This window comes from Nelumbo lutea, chromosome 8, assembly GCF_056320005.1.
Source record: "Nelumbo lutea isolate HS-2025 chromosome 8, American lotus-T2T, whole genome shotgun sequence".
Lineage (NCBI taxonomy): Eukaryota > Viridiplantae > Streptophyta > Magnoliopsida > Proteales > Nelumbonaceae > Nelumbo > Nelumbo lutea.
The window spans coordinates 5300238-5319341 of record NC_142691.1 but is presented as its reverse complement, the minus strand read 5'-3'; the positions used below and the strand labels follow the sequence as shown (position 1 = coordinate 5319341).

Below are 19104 nucleotides of genomic sequence, written 5' to 3'. Positions count from 1 at the left end.
AAGCTCCCGGTCTGGTCTTCTTCTCCAGAGTGGTTAGTTCCTGTTTTGGAGGCTGATTCTGCTTTGTTAGGCCTTGGGGTTGATAGACCTCATTAGTTTGCTTGTTTGCTTTTTTTTATTAATGATAAAGATTTCACGCTGGTTGATTCCTGTTCAGCGGGTTGTGGAAGTGTGGAAACAATGATAATGATAAGGTTTCACGTTGGTATTAAAGACATTGGGCCCGCATTTTTTATAGTAGGGCTCATAAATTTATTACTGTCATGGAATCTCATCTTTTATCATTCACCCATAGTAAAGGGTGTCTTTGTAATTTACAAAAAGAAAGGCTACAATTGTGTAGCCGATCTCCAACTCATTCACATTTCAGCCTGCATTGAAAACAGGGTTAACTTTGGCTGTTTGGGCCCAATATCATAGGTTGTTGAGACAGTTTTTGGGCTGGGCACTCTCAGCAGTTCACTTATTTACACCATGCTTTGATTTTTAGTCAAAGCATGGCATTTCCAGAAATTCCTAGGGGTGATCATGGGCCGGGCCAGGTTAGGCCCAGGCCAGGCTTTGCACTTATGATATAAGCCATAGCCCAAGTCTACACGGGCCTGACCGAGCCTGATTCTGGGCCAATTTTTTTATATATAAAACATTATAAATCTATAGTATTTTATATTAAATGACATAATATATATATACACTTTTATTTTATATATTATATAATATAATATATTATATATAATATAAATTATACATATTATAATATTTATATATAAAATATATAATATAATGTAAAATAATATATATGCATATATATATATATATATTATACACAAAATATATAAATTTAAATATATACAGGATCGATTTGAAGTATTAAACTCAAATCCAACCCTAAAATTTTTAGTCTTAATATAAATCCGGAGTAGGGTCGGCTGAAATAGCACCCCTACTCTTGACCCCAACAGCTCTCCGTACTTATTAGTCGGAGATGTTCCCATTCCTATACAGAATTGAAATGTACCCTACGACATTTTTTGGGCGCTTTCTAGCCTCACACACGTCTTATCATACGTTAGAATATTTTCCGTGTTTATTTGTTATATTATTCGCTGGATGTGCCCGTGAGGCGCCCATTAGTGAGGAGCAGATCCCGTCACGTGGTGTAAGATGGATTTGTGAGGAGTACAAAAGAGGTCCGTGTACTTGACATTTTCTTGCGCTCATAAACCAAGCAGTTGATCGCTTAGCAATTTCTTTATCGCTTTGTCAGTTCATCGTCATCAATGGATCAGTCGGGTTTGATTTCGGCCGCCCATAAACGCGATGAACCAGGTAAATAGCAGTTTATAGTTCATAGATCCAAGAAGACGACGTGAAATTTAATGAATTTAATTGTTCCTGTTAACTGAGTCACAAATGAATATTTCCCATTGATCAGCAGTCTGTCTAGTAGCTTCAATGGCTTGTATCTATCATGGCGTTAGAAAGAATCATGACTCTCGTTACTTTGTCTTAGATATTCTTTGCACAATTTAAAGATTGGTAGCTTAGGGGTTTCCTTTTTTATATATTAAATCGTCATTTGATGAAAGCGGCCTTGATAATTCAATTTGTAATCTATAAGTGAAGGCACTGTCAAATACCAGTTTGTGCTAATTGAATGTGTAAAGTTTGTCATATCTTCTGTTTATTCTACTGTAACGATTTCCTTCAATATTGTACGAACTTTCGTGGATACCAAATATTTGACATTATATTCTCATTCATGGGCATCCATAGGCTTTAAAGATGCTCTTACCTATATTTCTCGCGTCGTTGCTTGTAATCGAGTTGTTGGTATGATAACAATTCACTAATCATAGAAATTCAAAGAATAAAATGATTCACATTGCTAGTAAAATATCTGGGTAAGTAAATTTTTTATAGAAGAATGATTATAATATCAATAGGCCTTACTATCTCGAATGATTATAACCAAAAATAAATTGAGGATTCAAAAGTTTACTGGTTCTGAAACCAACAAATCACGGTTCTAGAACCAGCACAATGGCCTTTCTTCGAAACACAACTTTTTTCTAGCTTTCTCAACAGGAAACATGGTTCGCTTGTGTAAGCAGGACATGACAGTTATATTGGTGCATCTCACATCAATATGGCTCCAGTTGTAATTTCTCTATTTGATGATGACCATATGATCATAACTAAATAGTGAATGTAGATGCATACATGCATGAATCATACAATCAATGCTCACATGTCATGGTTCAAAAAATGAGCAATGAACAGAACAGTTTCTTTTGCATTATGTGGTTCCATAAAAAATTGTCATTTTCAAAAAAAAAGAAATGGTATGGTTCTAGAACCATACCACCCTTTTTTAGAACCATTGACCATACACCACCCAAGTCATTGGAAGAATGGCTTCAATGTTGGAATATACATTTAACAAATGGATATCTATGTAAATACCATTTTCTTTAAGGTATTGGTGAAGTTCTAGATAATGTCATACAAGTTATGTTTAATCTATTTTTTCTTTCTCAGTAAGTCAGAAGCAGAGAATTATTATACAGAACAACTACGGTCAGAAGCTTGTGGGGGTTTTGCATGAAACAGGTTCTGTGGAACTTGTCATATTGTGCCATGGATTTCGATGTTCAAAGGTTGGGAACTATGATATTCTAAGTACTTCAGTTATGCTTCTTTTCCCTTAATCTGGACCTAATCCAGTGTTGATATTTCCGATCATCATGCTTTATCAAATTTTATGTTCACCCAACAAGGGAGAAAAAAAAAAAAAAAGCAAAGTAATTCTGTCTTTGTCTTCCTGAATTGGCCTGAGTGAAAATATGTGCCTGAAGTGTTTCACTGTTAATTTCATTTCATCTGGTACCAATTTTCCTTTCTTTTTATATGGAGTGCACTATTCTGTAGCTTAGCCATGTAACTATTGTCCTAAAGTTCACTCCCCAGCATACATTGTATACTAATGAAAAATTTCAAAGTTTATGAGTAATTCAATTGCACAAATGTGAAATCCATGTTGAATATTGTTGGCATATTTTGATTTAGCAAATGTAATTAATTCTTTTCAGGATATAAGCCTATTGATATTTCATTAACTTTTCTTTGTTTTTGGCTGGATGTATGTTAATATGGTTGCTTTTTAGTTCCTATGCAATGTTATGAATGTCTTCAGTTGGTGATGGCTTGGGTTGGCATGCGCAGGAATCCAGCATTATCACAAACCTTGCTACAGTTTTAGAGAAAGAAGGAATCAGTGCCTTTCGCTTTGACTTTTCAGGAAATGGGTAAGCTGGTGCCAATAAATGACAAAAAATCTGAAAGACCTTAGAAGGTTCATGTAGAGTATCTTCTCTTTTGCTATTGCTTTTCATCTTATGTTTCTTTTGAATTCACTGTAATTACAAAATTCATAATTCAGATGCTTTATAAATGGTTTAGTTTTAGCCTCATTTATGGATGCTTGATTGATTTGTTGTTCACAGCATTTCTTATATAAGAGTTTCTAAAAAATTATGTGTAGCAACATTCAAATTGAAAAAGTTGTTGAATTTATTATTTCTTATCCTTTTAGAATAAATCCATATGAGGTATCAAGTCTCTTGTCATATGAAGATTCTTGGAATAATTATACATAGGACATTTTGTTGACATCCAGGTTGATAACATTTTTTAATTTGTTGTTTTTTTATCCTTTTAGTATTAAAACCATATGACATATTCAGTTTCTTTTCATATAAAGTTTCTGGGAATAATTATATGTAAAAGATTTTGTTATCTGCTGTATGATTACATGTTCTGGGCCTCTAAGTCCAATCTGGATTTAGTTCTTGACCTCATGTGTGAGTAGACTTGTGGATGTGAATTTGTCAACTAGGAAGGAAGGAGAGTTTTTTTATCACAAGGAGGAAAAACAGGTATTAGGGAAAATTGTCCCTACAATGAAAGATGGGAAAAGATATGGTACCGGAAGAGCTTTGACCAATCAAAGCACCCCCGTGAATTGTGATGAATGCCCCCTGATTGACCACCTCTTTTATAATACCGGTTGATTGGATGTACGTTTTTCTGGTATCATGTCTTTCCAGTATCATAGTCGAACCCATGAAAGATACATTTCATCATATGACTTTGCAAATTACAGAGGTACCTTAGATGGAGAAGAATGAAAGGGAACATTTCAGCCAAAACCATGGTGGTAAATAAAGTAAATGATGATGATAAAAGAATGCAATGGAAGAATAGTATTCATGTAGCCAACCCCAACTAATTGGAATATCAATTTTTTGAGTTGTGTGTATGATGATTGTAATGACTGCTTCATGCTTTAAAGGGTCAAGGGAATTGTTAATTTGCTTTCAATGACTTGTGTTATTTGCCCTGACATCATGCTTTAATCAAATGATTTTTATGACTGCATAAAACATTGCAATGGAAAAGAAAAATCTGAGTTTTTATTCTGCAGAATGTGTTCTCATGGCCTACTATTTCCCTACAAGGGAACAGCTGTGATGTTATTGAGGCTCCAAGAAATTAAAGTGTATATATTTCCATGACAGGCTTTGTTGATAATCCAACTTTTTTTTTGCTTGAACCTTTTGTTATTTGTTTTCTAGTTCTAGATGGAAATAATTCTAAGCAGGAATCTTTGTCTCAATTCAGAGATATATTAAAACTGAAAAACACAAAATGACTGAAAAATATAAATAAACTGCAATTGATGGTGCTCTGCCTTCAGGGAAAGTGAAGGTTCATTTCAGTATGGTAACTATGGTGGAGAGACTGATGATCTGCATGCTGTAGTCCTACATTTTTCTAGATTGAAACGTCTAATAACTGCAATTCTTGGCCATAGTAAAGGTATGTAAATTTGTATCCCGTTCTTAATTTGTAGAGCCTTACCAAGAGAGAGAGAGAGAGAGAGAGACTATTGGGCCAATAAGGATCTGACTGTCAGGTTTTTGGGAAGGGTGCTCATGTCCTTAGATGTACTTTGTACATTATGATATCATATTATGTAAGCTAAAGCCTTTCTTCCATAATGAATAGTTCATTCAAGTGGTTCCAATTTCAGTCAACTCCCTGGCCAATAATTTATAAAGAGCAAATTGGGAGTATGATGAACTAAAGATCCTCGTTGCCAGAGTAGGGTGCCTTTGTATTTGTCTTCGATGGCATTCTCTTTGGCTGTTCCAGACACTCCTTTAGCATCTTTCTGGAGGGTGAATTTGTCCTTATCACTTCTTATACTATTAATGAATGATTAAAGTTTTCTTTTCTGATCAACAAAAGAACTGAAGAATTTGACCACGAATAGCATTTTTTAAGTGGAAGTCATAATGTTCAGCATGCTAAACCCCACCTTATTACATCGCTGTTGCAGATCTTTAATGGGCAAGTAGATAATTTTCCATCATTTTTAAGCTAGGTTATTGAATCCTTAAAAGAGATGAACTTTAGGCTTTCTTGTAACTCTGTACACTCCCTACTATTTATTCATTAATTTTTGTCTCATAATAGTCAATTAATATTTATCTCATAATGAAAAAGGAAATGATGTTCAGTGCATATATCAGTGGGTAATGGATTTCAATGACCAGCTTCATTTCTTATCTTATTATAAGCTTCAATTGTCTAATTTCTCCACAATTCCTAGTAGTATCTTTCAGCTAAATTATGCATTTAAGACCTTCAGCATTTTTTTTCAGATTACTAACATGACAAAAATTTATTATTAGTAAATAATTAGTACAATGTACAAGAAAAGGAGGACAAAAGAACAAAAAAGGCCTGCTTAAACATTTTGCTCATTAAAATGGTGAATAACTCAAGAAATAACTCAGTGTTGACATATGCACTTAAAATGGCATTAAAGCTGCAATTAACAGAAAAATATATAGGGCCAGGACATTGTAAAGCTTTTATGTGGAGAACACCATTGTTATTTTTCTCCTTTTTATTTATTCGACCTATGCTTTTTTTTTTTTGTACTTGGCAAGAAAAATGAAAGGAAAAAAAATATCATGGCTCTGATGATACTAATGCTTAAAATAGATGAAATAATGGGCAAAGAGAATACCCCCACCTTCTTAGGCTGGCATACCAGCTCCCAACTCACCATGTATTTCTTCTTATTTCTTAATGGTGCCAGATTATTTTTCACAGGAAGAGGAGGGTCATTTCTTTGTTTTTATACAAGTAAATTGGACTTCACAAACCATATCCTTTAGTTTATAATCTTTTCTATATTTCATCTTTTTTATCAGTTTTTCTGGTTTAGGAAACTTGTTTGAATAGGCTACTTGTTTGTATTTATGTCATCTATTTTCTTCAAAGTGATTTATTGCTCAAAATGCTATTCAGGAGGAGATGTGGTGCTCTTATATGCCTCTAGATTTCCTGATGTCCATACAGTTATCAATGTTTCTGGACGCTTCTATATGGAGAGAGGCATTGAGGATCGTTTGGGTAAAGATTTTATGGAAAGAATCAAGAAGGATGGGTTTATTGATGTTCGGCATAAAACAGGTAATATGTTATTTAATATCTAAAATTTTGCAGGGCTATGCTTGTTATCATCCTAATTGAACATTTGGAGTTGAATGTGGTCACAGTTTTGAATGTAATATCATGTGATGGGTTTGGCATGATCTGAAATTAATTATTTATACTAGTAGGGACCCATTCGATGCACGGGAAAATCTGAAAGATTTAATAATTTTATTTTTCATTTAATATTGATTTATAAAAAGTAATTGTTGTTAATTGAATATGAACAAATATTTTTTAATAAATTTAGTTTTATTAATAATTTTTATTCTTTTTATTATTTTTAAATGAAATTTTGATTATTTTTAAATAAATAAAAATAATTATAAAGCTAACATTTTTATTAATTCCACTAATAATTAACAATTATATAGGAATTACAACGGGGTGGGTTCAGGGCAGGGCACCCTATCCCTTTCCCTGCCCCATAGTCAAGACACTCTACCCCATCCCCGCCCCGTTCCTAGTGTCACGCAGGTTCAGGACAAGGTAACCACTCAATGTCGGGTGAGTTCAAGGGCAAGGCACCCCACTACTCATCAACGATGGAGAATCCTTGAATTTCGTTGCCCCATCCCCAGTATTAGGCGGGTTCAAGTAGAGGTGTAAATTGGGTTGTGCTAGGTCAGCATGACATGACCCGCATGTGGCTTGCACAAAGTGTGATTCGTGCCGTGTTGGCCCACGAGGCATCCCAGGCCGTGCCTCCCTCTAGGATAATTTGTGGGGTCGGTTCAACACGACCCACGGCTCGAGCCCGCATGGGCCCGTGCTGTGCCGCGGGTCAGGTTGGTCCATGGCCCAGTCATGCCACACACCAAGCCAAGCTTAAGGCAAGACACCCACTCCCCATCCAAGGTTTTTAAAATTGGACCGGATAGGGAACCGTTCTGGGGTCGAACGATCTGATTGTTTGGTCTGAACGGATGACCCACCCTAACAAAAAAAATAAAAAATTAGAAAAACAAAAAAGGCCAAAAACTGTTGTTCGGGTTGACGGTTTGACCGCCCAGGTCAGTGGTTCACTAACCAAATAAACAATTTTGGACAAAAAGCAGTTTTGAGGTGAAATGGTGTCCGGTTCCCAATTTTTCCAGTCTAACCATCTAGTTTGATCCAGTTTTGAAAACATTGTCCCCATCAACTCAATATTCATTTTAATGATATAAATGATCAAAAGGATATATTGAGTATCAACCACATGGTAAATTTCTAAAACTACACTAAATTGTCTTTAATATTCAAAAATGTAATTTTATGAAAATTTTGGAAATTTTATTGTACTTGTGTAATTTTGAAAATTTATTCAAAATTATTTAAATTTTTATTAAATAATTTATTTTCTTTTTAAATGGTTTACTTACAGAATTATACTAATTTATCTTATAATTTCTAATACAAACTAACCAATAATTTCCTTTTTCCAATATTATACTAATTTATCTTAATAATTTTTGTAATTATAGTTTTCCATTTCCCATAGTCATTTATCTTTAATAATTTTCAATAATTTGCAATGAAAATTACATAAATTTTCAATGGTTTTCCAAAATCTATCAAATGTAATAAATTTTCCTAAAATTTCCAAAATATTCTAATAGTTTTCAAAATTTATTTAATGCATTTTAAATAAACTTTCAAATAATTTATATCTTTTAATTCCAAAAATGTTATTTTATGAAAATGTAGTTTTATGAAAATTTTTGAAAAATTATTACATTTGTGTAACCTTGGGGATTTATTGATTTTTTTTAATTGTTATTAAATATAATTTTTTATTTGGTAGTTTACTAACGAAATTACACTAATTTATTTTTTATTTTTCAATATAAATTAATTAATAATTTCATTTTCTAACATTATAATATGTTGTTCCCCCATTTGTATTTGGTTATTAATTATAATAATAACAATAACTAAAATCTTATACTTTTTGATAATTGTTAAATATACTTCTCAATTTTATAGAAATTAGTTAAAGAGTTTTCAATTTCTATAAAATGTTGTTAATGAGTTGATTAATAACAATATTTATTAATTTTTGGTAATTTACTAACCGTATTTATTAACTTTTGGTAATAACACTACTTAATACTCATTGAATATGGGTGGGATTAAATATTAACCGTATTTAACTATTTATTAATTAATATGAATATTTTAAATGAGGGAGAGTGGATATAGATTGGGGGGTGCATTTTAGGAATTGATTAGGGAATGTGGCAACATGATACTTTCCTATTAGTTTAAATGAGATACCTTAGGTGAGAGATTATAGGAATATTTTTAGGTAATTGGGTGACATGGCTTAATGGGAGTGGTGGGAAGGGGAGAGGAGAGAAAGTCAAAGAGAATGCAAGGTGGGGATAATGGAGCAAGGAGAGGCATGGTGATAGGGACTCGTGCTTTGTTAAGTAAAAGTTAAACAATAGAAATGCATAGGAGTATATAATTGTTTTATATTTTAATTTTTAATAAACAATCATATCAAACGCAACCCGAGTTGGTTGGTTTTCTAGCATTTCAGATCGGCTTTGGTTTAATAAATATATATTAATATTTTATATTTTAAATTTAATCATTTTATACGGGAAAGTAGGAAAATTCCCATATTTCTTAGTCTAAAATATTTTATATCATAGATTTAATTTTTGTAATTTAATTTTTAATAATATCATTGTAATTTATGAAATTTAAAGTTAATTTTTAAGTTTAAATCTTTTGGACAAACAAACTAAACCAAAAATAGGCCCAAATCGATACAACCTGAGTTGATGGGTTTTCACTAATGGTCAATCGGTTTCAAGTAACAAACTACGGACTTGACCAGATCGATTTGGTTGGCAAAACAGCCTGCAACTAAACTGAACAAATCATTGAACACTCCTAATTTCAACTAAATTTATATTCTAATCTCTAATAAAAAACAATAGCTTAATCTCCAATAATTATTGAAATTTTATAGCAAACGTACACAATCATTGAAAATAAGTTTATAATGAAAATATAATATATATATATATATATATATATATATATAATAAAAATGCAATAATTACAAAAATATAATAAATACTGAAAATATACTAAATTAGTCAATAAATAGTGTAATCTCAAATAACAGTTTAACCTCTAATAAGTATTAATCTATAAATTATAAAAATATATAATTACTAAAAATAAATTTATAACAAAAATACAATAAATACGATAAATTAAATTTCAAAAGTCAAATAATAGTTGTTTAATCTTCAGTAATTATTGATAGTTTTCTATTTAGTAACAAAATAAAAATAGATTTATAAATAATTATTGAAAGCATATTCATAAAAGAACAATAAATAATTACTGAAAATAAAATAAATATTAATTTTAGTATATAAATATATAATGAATATACACTATTATTGTAAAATTATTACTAATCAATATAATTTTGTTGATAGTTATTTTCTATAATTATTAATTGATATAAGTGAAATTAGTTTTTTACAATATTATTTAGTTATTGAAATAATATTTTTATTTAAATTCTTAAAATATTGATTATTTATTGAATTTAATAATCCATAAAATTATAATTGTACTATTATTATATAATTCGTTATTAATTTTGTAAAATATTAAATTATTATTTATATGAATATTATGAATTCTATTATAATTATTTTTCTTCTTTTAATAATTTTTTAAATTTATTACATAATTTCGTTATTTTAACTATTTAAAATTTTGTCATGTTAAATATTTAAAATTTTTCATTATTTGAATTTCATTTATTTTAATGTTATTGTGCATTATTAAATATTTTGTTATGTTATTTAGATATTTTTAATGTTTTGTATTTTGGATTTTTAGTTATTGAAATATTTAAATAATGTTTTATTTTATAATGTTAAATTTTTAATATTTGAATTACATTTAAATTCAATAATTTGTAAAATTATAATTTATATTGTTATTACATAATTTCATGATGAATTTTGTAAAAATATTGAATTACTAATAATATGAACATTATTAAATCTATTAGTTTTTTGTGTTTTGAATAAATATTTTAAATTTATTATATAATTTCGTTATAACATTTAAATTTTGAATTTTTTTAATTGAAACTTTCTTTAGATAGGTGTAGATAAAAAGTGGGGGAGAGGGTAAATAGGAATTAGAGATAGTTTAGGAGAGAATCTCTCTACTAAATTTGAGATAATTTAAGAGATAAATAGGAGTTAGAGATAATTTAGGAGATAAATAGGAATTAGAGACAATTTAGGAGGAAGTGGGGGAAAGTGGTGCCACTTGGCTAAACATTAGAAAAGCAAATCCCTCTTTCTTTATGGTTTTTAGATATAGTTAAGCATATATGATTTCCTTATTGGTTTAATGGGTAATTATGTGGAATTAAAAATAAATTAAAAAATTAAAAAAAAAAACAGAAAATTAGGAAGGGGGTTTGAAGCAAGGAAAGGTATGGTGACGTAGACAGACCAATTTTAATATATATATATATATATATATATATATATATATATATATATATTAGTAAGTCCTTTTGATTGTTTTGAATTGTAAAATAAAAGTCCAAAAGTTAATGACTACCTTTTTTCTGTTGTATTAAAAATCTTGTTTATTCTGGCTTACAGTTATGAAGTTTTTTACTCCATTATATTTTTTCTCTAATATGTAATGGAACTTCCAAATTGCAAGGTTTTGAAAAGTTGGTAATAAATTAACTGGTTCATCCTTAATTGTGTTTTCATGAGTTGGATTTATGCCTATCCAGGCTTGGTACTGTCATCTTTCAATACGTTGTAATTTGTAAATCTTTTTCTCTTCCTATATTCTTACCTTGAGATGAAGTTCTTTCTGGTCTATATTTGATAAGAATTTTCTTGTATTGTAGGAAAGGTCGCATATTGTGTGACTAAAGAAAGTTTGATGGATCGCCTAAATACTGATATGCATGCAGCAAGCCTTTCAATTAAAAGAGACTGCAGGTTAGAATACATCTTATCAAACTGCTTTGATTTTGTTGATCATCTGAATCATTTGTTAAAACCTAAAATATAATGACACTAGTTTTCAAAGGACTGAAAAACCTTTATTGTCAATGATCTATATGCTGTATTTTCAGGGTTATTTTGATCATTCCAGTTTAATTTTACAAGTCATATAAGTTTCAACTTTCAAGTAGGGTCATGTCTAGGGGTATTTTTGTCCAACCAACTATTTAATATTGTTTTGATGGTTTAGAATAAAAGGAATTAGTGATTAGGATTCTTTTTAGTACGGTTTGAGTATATGACATTTTAACTCTGGTTTTCAGTCATCAGAAACGATCTTAAATTGATTTTCAATGTTCAAGAAAAGGACATGAGCTGTTTTGGGTTATTCAAGAATAGGAACTCAAAACTTTCTTTCTATTTTACTTGGTACTTTCTTTTCTCTAACTTACCTTACAGAAAAAGCAGGATTCTGCAATCAAGGGGGTAGATTCCTTAGGCCATAAGGCAATGCAAGGTAACAGGAAATTCCACCCTGTTACCTAGGCACCCACCTAAGCTTCGTAGGTGACGTCTTTTGACAAAGACCTAAAATCTTCAGTATATGTTTCTATGTTCCTATAACTGTGTTACAATAACAGTATAATTGATAATACAAAGATAAAATGGAAGTGTCTTTTGACAAGAAAACATGTCTGAAAAAAATGAGTGTGGCAGAAATGCATGTGCTGAAATGGATGAGTAGAAAAACTAGGAAGGATAGGATCAGAAATGAAATCATTCAAAAAAGCCTAGGAGCAGCTCCAATCAGTGATAAAACGAGAGAAAGTAGGCTAAGGTGGTTTCGTCATGTGAATAGAAGACCATCTACACCTGTAAGAAAGAAGTGATTTGTTGCATGTTCAATGGGCTGGAAGGGCTAGGGGCAGACCAAAAGGGATATTGGTCGTAGTAAGAAATGATTTAAGTGCTCATAATTTAACAATGGATATTGCTAAATATAGCCAATGAGAAACTGATCACAACCAGCAAAAAACAAGTTGCTAAATATTAATTAGATTGTAAGAGTATAAGCAGCAATTACAAGAAAAGGATAGAAAACAAGGTAACAAAAACAGGACCTTGTTCTAAGCTACAATATATTAAACACCAATTAACGAGTTAAACAAGAAAGGGGGTAGATTCGTTGTTATACACATCGAGAGCAAAAAGAACAATATTTTGGGGTGGAGATAAAATCTTGGTAAATCATGTATACAAATTAAGGCACCTGCTTAGGTAGATTCCTTACAGCCTAAGCAGATGCCTAGTACACACAAGGCAGGTATTTTATGGATATGCATGACAATGGGTTGCCTTAGCACCAAGAGAACCCAGTAGCCTACCTGGGCACCCAGCTAGATGACACCTTTTATCATGGTCTACCCAAAGGATTTTGACAATGGAAGCAGAAACTCTTTTTTTTTCTAAAAGGTGCAAATAATTTCATTAAACCAAACGAGGGAAAGAGAGATCCCTCCCATAGATTACAATGGAAAAAAGGGCCAGAGGTCAAAATACAACAAACTGATCATCCCATAAGATTCTTTGCCACTGAGATCTACAAATAGAATATGAAAGACCTATAAACTCCTTGTGAACAGCTGCCCATTTGAATAGACATCTCTCCATCTGCCCAATCACGGCCTCCCTAGGGGAGCTTGAAGCATGAAATATTCTCTGATTTCTCTCCAGCCAAATCTGCCAACAGATAACCAAGGGAACCAACTCCCACAAAACAGAGCCTTTCCTACTGAATAATTTAACAGGCCTATCTTTAGAAGAAGCACTCTTATTAGAATCTGAAATTGAGTTTTCCTTTGTGCCCTTATTACATGCATTAGCATCTCATTAATTTCCGAGTTTTATTGTTTTCATGATTACATTGCCTTTCAGTGATAAGAAAAGGGCCATTACCCAATGTTGGTCCCAGTTATCTGGGGTCGTGGGAGGGATAGACTGGATACAGAGTTGGGATCTCCTGCCAACAAAATACGTTCCAACACCTAGGGGTGTCAATTGGACTGGATTTGGTCCAATCCGATCCAGTCCAATGTGAGTCCATTATAAATGGACCAGGTCCAATCCAGTCCAATGATTATTTTGGACCATTCTGGATCAGTACAATTCTATGTCTGGACCATTCAATCTGTTCAAATTCGTTTTGATTTAGATTGGTTTCAACCCAAACCTGGTCCATTGACACCTATATTCTTATCTTATATAAATGGACCAGATATTGGTTTAATCCAACCCAATCGAATATAAATTTATTACGGATGGACCAGGTCCAATCCAATCTAATAAATATTCTAGATCGGATTGGTCCAATCCAATATGCCTTGTTGGTCTGTCCAATCCGTCCAAATTGATTTTGGACTGGACGGGGTCCAATCCAAAACCGGTCCATTGCCACCCTTACCAACACCCTACCAACAAGATCTGGCACCACACATCTCACCTTGAGACTGGGATTCACCATAAAAGTGGAACTGACATGTATGAGATGTGTGGTATCAGATCATGTTGGGAGGGTGTGGGGACTTACTTTGTTGGCAGGTGTCCGGACTCCTGGATACAATCCTAACCTCTAGCAATTTTTTTTTTTTTTTTTTTTTTTTTGCACCAAGTGGCTGCTCTCAGACTTGAACCTGCATTTTCACACTTGCCAGCCCAAAATTTTACCATTACACCAAGCAACGGCCCCATTTTTGAATGATAAGTATTTTATGTATATATTATAAGTAACTGGAATGATTCACAGGGTCTTGACAATTCACGGTTCCATGGATGAAATTGTGCCAATTGAAGATGCCTTGGAGTTCTCAAAGATCATACCTAACCACAAATTGCATGTGGTAGAAGGAGCTGATCATGCGTACAGTTCACATCAAGATGACTTGGCTTCAATTGTATCAGACTTCATAAAGACGGGTCTGCAGCAAGACAAAGATGTGCCAAATCATGTACAACTCCCCAAGGGAAGATAAACTTATCCTATCAAGATTCCAATATTTTTTTTTAATGCTAATAGAAGTATTAATCTGACATTCAAATTGATATTGAGAGCTATCGATAGTTATGCATCCATTTGGAACTTTTCCACTGATATGACCTAACCATTGGAAAATTAAAATACTAAGTTCGGTTTCTCATCTATAAAATAAAATTATTTTATTTTAGTGCATATTTTCCTTTTCTGTGCCAAAAATAAAAGATCACTCCAGGTAGAAGTTGCACAACACAGACAGCAAAGAATAGAAACTTCCCTTGAACATAGGCCATGATGCAGCTCCGCTTGTTGATTTGTGCACCTCGCTGATTAAAGTGTCCAATTTTTGGAATTAAGGACAATTTTTCTAGCAAAGGGTATGTTGGCAATTTAAAAGGTACAGCGTTCAGTCTGGGGCTCTGGCCAATGATTTGTACCAATGTTTTTAACCCGCCGTTGACTGGGACGGCCAAACTGTCCCAATCATTGCCCGACCATATTTCTGGTTCCGGTTTTACTAAAACCCATCTTTTAATAAAAAACCATTGACCAAGTCAATAAACCATTGATCCGGATAGTTGAACCGTCAACTGAACAACCCGGTTATTAACGGGTGATGGTTAGGTTTAAATTTTTTTAAAATGCCGGTCATGTCTTAACCCTTTGCCTGACCCCAACTCTCTTTTATTTTCATTCTCCTTTTACTTTCTTTTTACATTTTAGGGGTTTTACTGAGAAGAAACGAAAGAGGAATTTCCGTGTTTCAAATAGGGATCCCACCATCTTTGAATGAGAGATTTAGCGCTGGAAACTACAGTGTTTATTTACGGCTGACTTGCAATTGAATCTGCAGTTTTGGAAGGTTTTGCTGAGAAGAAATGAAAGAGGACTTTCTGTCTTTTAGAAGAAGAGAACAGAGAGATCCCACCATTGTTGAATGAGAGATTTAGCATACAGTGGTTATCTCCAAGGACTTGCAATCGGATCTAAAGTTTTGCACATTTTACATTCAATGTTTTAGCCTTTTTGTCGGGCAAGTTTTAACGTTTAATTTCATTTTCTAGTACTCATAACTCTTAGATTCTAATTCTAATATACTGTGATTTACATTCAAACAGCAGCCTTTTCATTCTAGTCTGTATTTTCTTTTCCATTTTTTCTCTGTTATTCTTTAGTGATCTGATCATTTAACGGCTGCAAGCCTCCAAGTCGGCAATCCTTTTGACTTTGGATAATTGGAGCTTCAAGTTTGAAGTTTGAACACGGAAAATTTTTATTTTTCAGAAATTCTGTTATCTCTTATTTTCTCGTCTGAAATTCTCTTATGTTTTCGAGAATGATATTCCTGAATTTCTTTCATATTCTGAAAATGTCATTTTTTAAGAATTATTAGTGGTATTTTCTGTATTTTTTTTGCTTTTCTCATGAATTTTTTTGGCTATTTATATATGCTTTTTTTTGTTATTCAAATTGGCTTATATATATATATATATATATATATTTAGGCACATATTACATCTCTTATATATGTATAAATATATTATATGTCTACATATATATTTTATCTTTTCTAATATTTTTAATTATGATGTCACAGCCTGACCCATTCAACTCAGACGGTTGAACCGGTGAGTTGAATTGGCAAAAACGATTCAGCCTTCGGATCGGTTTTTAAAACATTGATTTGTACCATTATGCTATCAAGAGAAACTGAGACAGCGCCAGCATAAACCATTGGATAAATTTGTTAATCACGCTTGAAGGAATCTTGAAACAATTTATTGTTTTCCACTTTGCATCTTTATCAAGGTTCAAAGTATTGACACTTATTGGCCGATACCGTTCCAGCACTCCTCCGATACGCCCCTACAGTGGGTGTATCGAGGGGTCTGATTGGTCTAGGGATGGAGAAGACCTAAACCAGCCCCCCTGAACCGGTTGCAAAAATAAAAAATAAAAAAAAAACATATAAAATAGGGTATCGATTTGTTCGATACGCCCATACCGGCGTATCGGGTGTATCGATATTTTGAACATTGATCTTCATATTCATTTCAAGACATTTATTGAGTGGCATTATGCATTGGGGTCTGTTGTGCTGCGATTATACTATTAATAGATACAATATACTTATAGTTTAAAATGTAGTTGGCTACATGAGACTCCTCAATCCCACATTGCTTCTTATTCACTTTAAAATATCAGTGGTGGCCATGAGATGAGTATTTCGCGAGCTATTCGAGCTCGGCTCATGAAAAGTTTGGCTTGACTCGGTTTAAATCGAACTCCGAGCCGAATTCGAGCTTGATATATAGGCTTGCTTGCTAATTGAACCAAACTCGAGCCAAGTGAAGCTCGGCTTGTGAGGCTCGTGAGCCTAGTATTAAATAAATAATTTTTATTACATACATACATATAAAAATATATATAATAAATAATTTTATCATATATAATAATATTTTTATTTTTCATGTATAATAGTAAATAATTTTATAATTCTTATTTTCTTGTATGTAAATAGTAATAATTTTTATAATTGTTTTTGTATCTATAATATTAAATAATTTTTATTATTCTTAATTTTTGTTTAGAAAATAAAAAATAATTTTATACATATAATTTTTATTTTTCAAAAAGAACATGGCTTATAGTCGAGCTCAAGCCGAGCCAAGCTCGAATTTGCGAGCTATGAACCGAATCTAGCTCGAGCTTAAGTCTCTAACTTGAATCGAGTTCAAACTTAAGTCTCTAACTTGAATCAAGCTCAAGTTCAAGCTCGAGCCTGATACTATTCTTGTGAGCTGATCTTGAATAGCCAAATATTTGACTCGACTCGAATCCACCCCTACTCTCAAAGTCACAATCAATTCAATTGACAAAATATAATATGGGCTTCTTTATTAACACCAATCAGTTCTAGGAGACTTTTGGTTCTGTGTTTTCATTATGCAGTTTTGTGTTTTTTATTATTTACCTATTTTTGAGAAAACATTTGTACATGGAGTTGTTTGGTTCACCATATATGAACCACGTCAGCCATTATACCTGAAAATGTTTCAAGAAGAGTTTGGCTTCAGTATTCACAGGACCGTACTCACATCGCTCACACAGTCCCTTACAGCCTTGCATTGATCTCGATGCATCAATGCAAGGCTGTAATATAAGCACAGTCTACTGAAGGAACCCAGATCTCCTGCCCACGTTAATCACAGTCACACATGGAGAACATCTCATCCTCTGTATAGTATTATGCAGGGGGAGATGTTTCCAATTCATGGGGGGTAGTGTATTGTGGGTAGGCGTGGGCAGGAGATCCAGAGTCCTACTGAAGCTGAAAAAAGATAAATGACATTTTCTAAGATGGGCCTTTTTTGAGGAAACGTTTTTTTTTTTTTTGCCGTTTTCTCAGAATCTGATATGGCTCTAACATAATGCCATTTTCTTAAAAAACAGTAATAGAACCAAACACCACCTTATTTATCTGTTGTAACCATTTCAAGGAAATCGATCTCTCTAAAGAGAAGCTTTGCCTTCCTAGAGACCTGATAATCCATTCCATGCAAACTAATTAAGAAATATGTATGACGGAGTCAGAACAGAAAATGTTGTCCTTAAAACTTGAAAAACTCAATCTTTTACGTTTCATGCGTTTGGTGTGATCCAGTGAATAGGTCCTGAAATTGAATAACAATTAAAAATACACATAAGCCTCTCTCTCTCTCTCTCTAATAACAAAAGTTGTATTATTTTATATGCATTAGAGGGATGCCTTCTATCATCCCGATGTTTTAAAACCTCCAACCATGTGTGTATCGGCTCCATGCATATCCAGGTGCACCAATTCAGTCTGTACAGTATATCCATATTTTGATCCTTGGTATGCATTATACAAATAGAAATCATATATAGAACCATCGCAAAAAGACAAAAAACTTACATAACCCATATAAAGGCAATAAGAGCAACGCTCAAGGGAGATAGATGGGGAAGAAAATAAGACTGAGATCAAGCATGAGATCTTGTTAGCATTCATCCACTGTCCTGTGTCTACGGAAAACCCAGAACTGGTAAAATATTGGAGAAGTGATAAACCAAGGAAAAGTAAGAGAACCCATTAGGTACACATCTGTAAATTCGATGAAAAGATGGCCTACACCTGAAGCTTTACTTAAACCACTCGATCAAAGGAAATTTTAGGAGAAAAAAAAAAAAAGAAAAGAAAAGTAAGCAATATAAAGAGGCAAATAACACTTTCCATCACACAAGTCGCCAAGGATTGACCCTCCACCAGGAAAAACATATTATGGTCAGGCGAACGTAAACTGTTGTTTTAAGTATAAAATACAAACTTGATCTGAAAGAGGTAAGGTGAAAAATTGGATCACCACCCAGACAACCACGCACGAGAGATCTCCCAGCAGAGAAAATACCCCCAAACTGATTCTCCAACAATATGTAAACCTCAGGTCAGAAACCATGGTGAATAGGCATGCAGCTCAG

At 32.7% G+C, this 19104-nt stretch overlaps 1 protein-coding gene across 2 annotated transcripts; it reads left to right on the top strand.

Annotated features, from left to right (window-relative positions):
* The first annotated feature begins 1170 nt into the window (after nucleotides 1-1170).
* LOC148842331 (putative uncharacterized protein YDL057W) lies at nucleotides 1171-15719 on the top strand. 2 transcript variants are annotated; one of them, XM_088958739.1, is made up of 7 exons: nucleotides 1171-1329; nucleotides 2542-2660; nucleotides 3226-3308; nucleotides 4760-4881; nucleotides 6385-6549; nucleotides 11474-11567; nucleotides 14377-15719. In XM_088958739.1, exons 1-7 carry the CDS (start codon nucleotides 1281-1283, stop codon nucleotides 14600-14602), a joined length of 858 nt encoding a protein of 285 aa, XP_088814865.1. In that variant the 5' UTR covers nucleotides 1171-1280; the 3' UTR covers nucleotides 14603-15719. The 2 variants fall into 2 exon arrangements, with proteins under 2 accessions (XP_088814865.1, XP_088814867.1); XM_088958741.1 differs by lacking the exon at nucleotides 2542-2660 and having other exon boundaries at nucleotides 1189-1329.
* Nucleotides 15720-19104: the final 3385 nt, after the last annotated feature.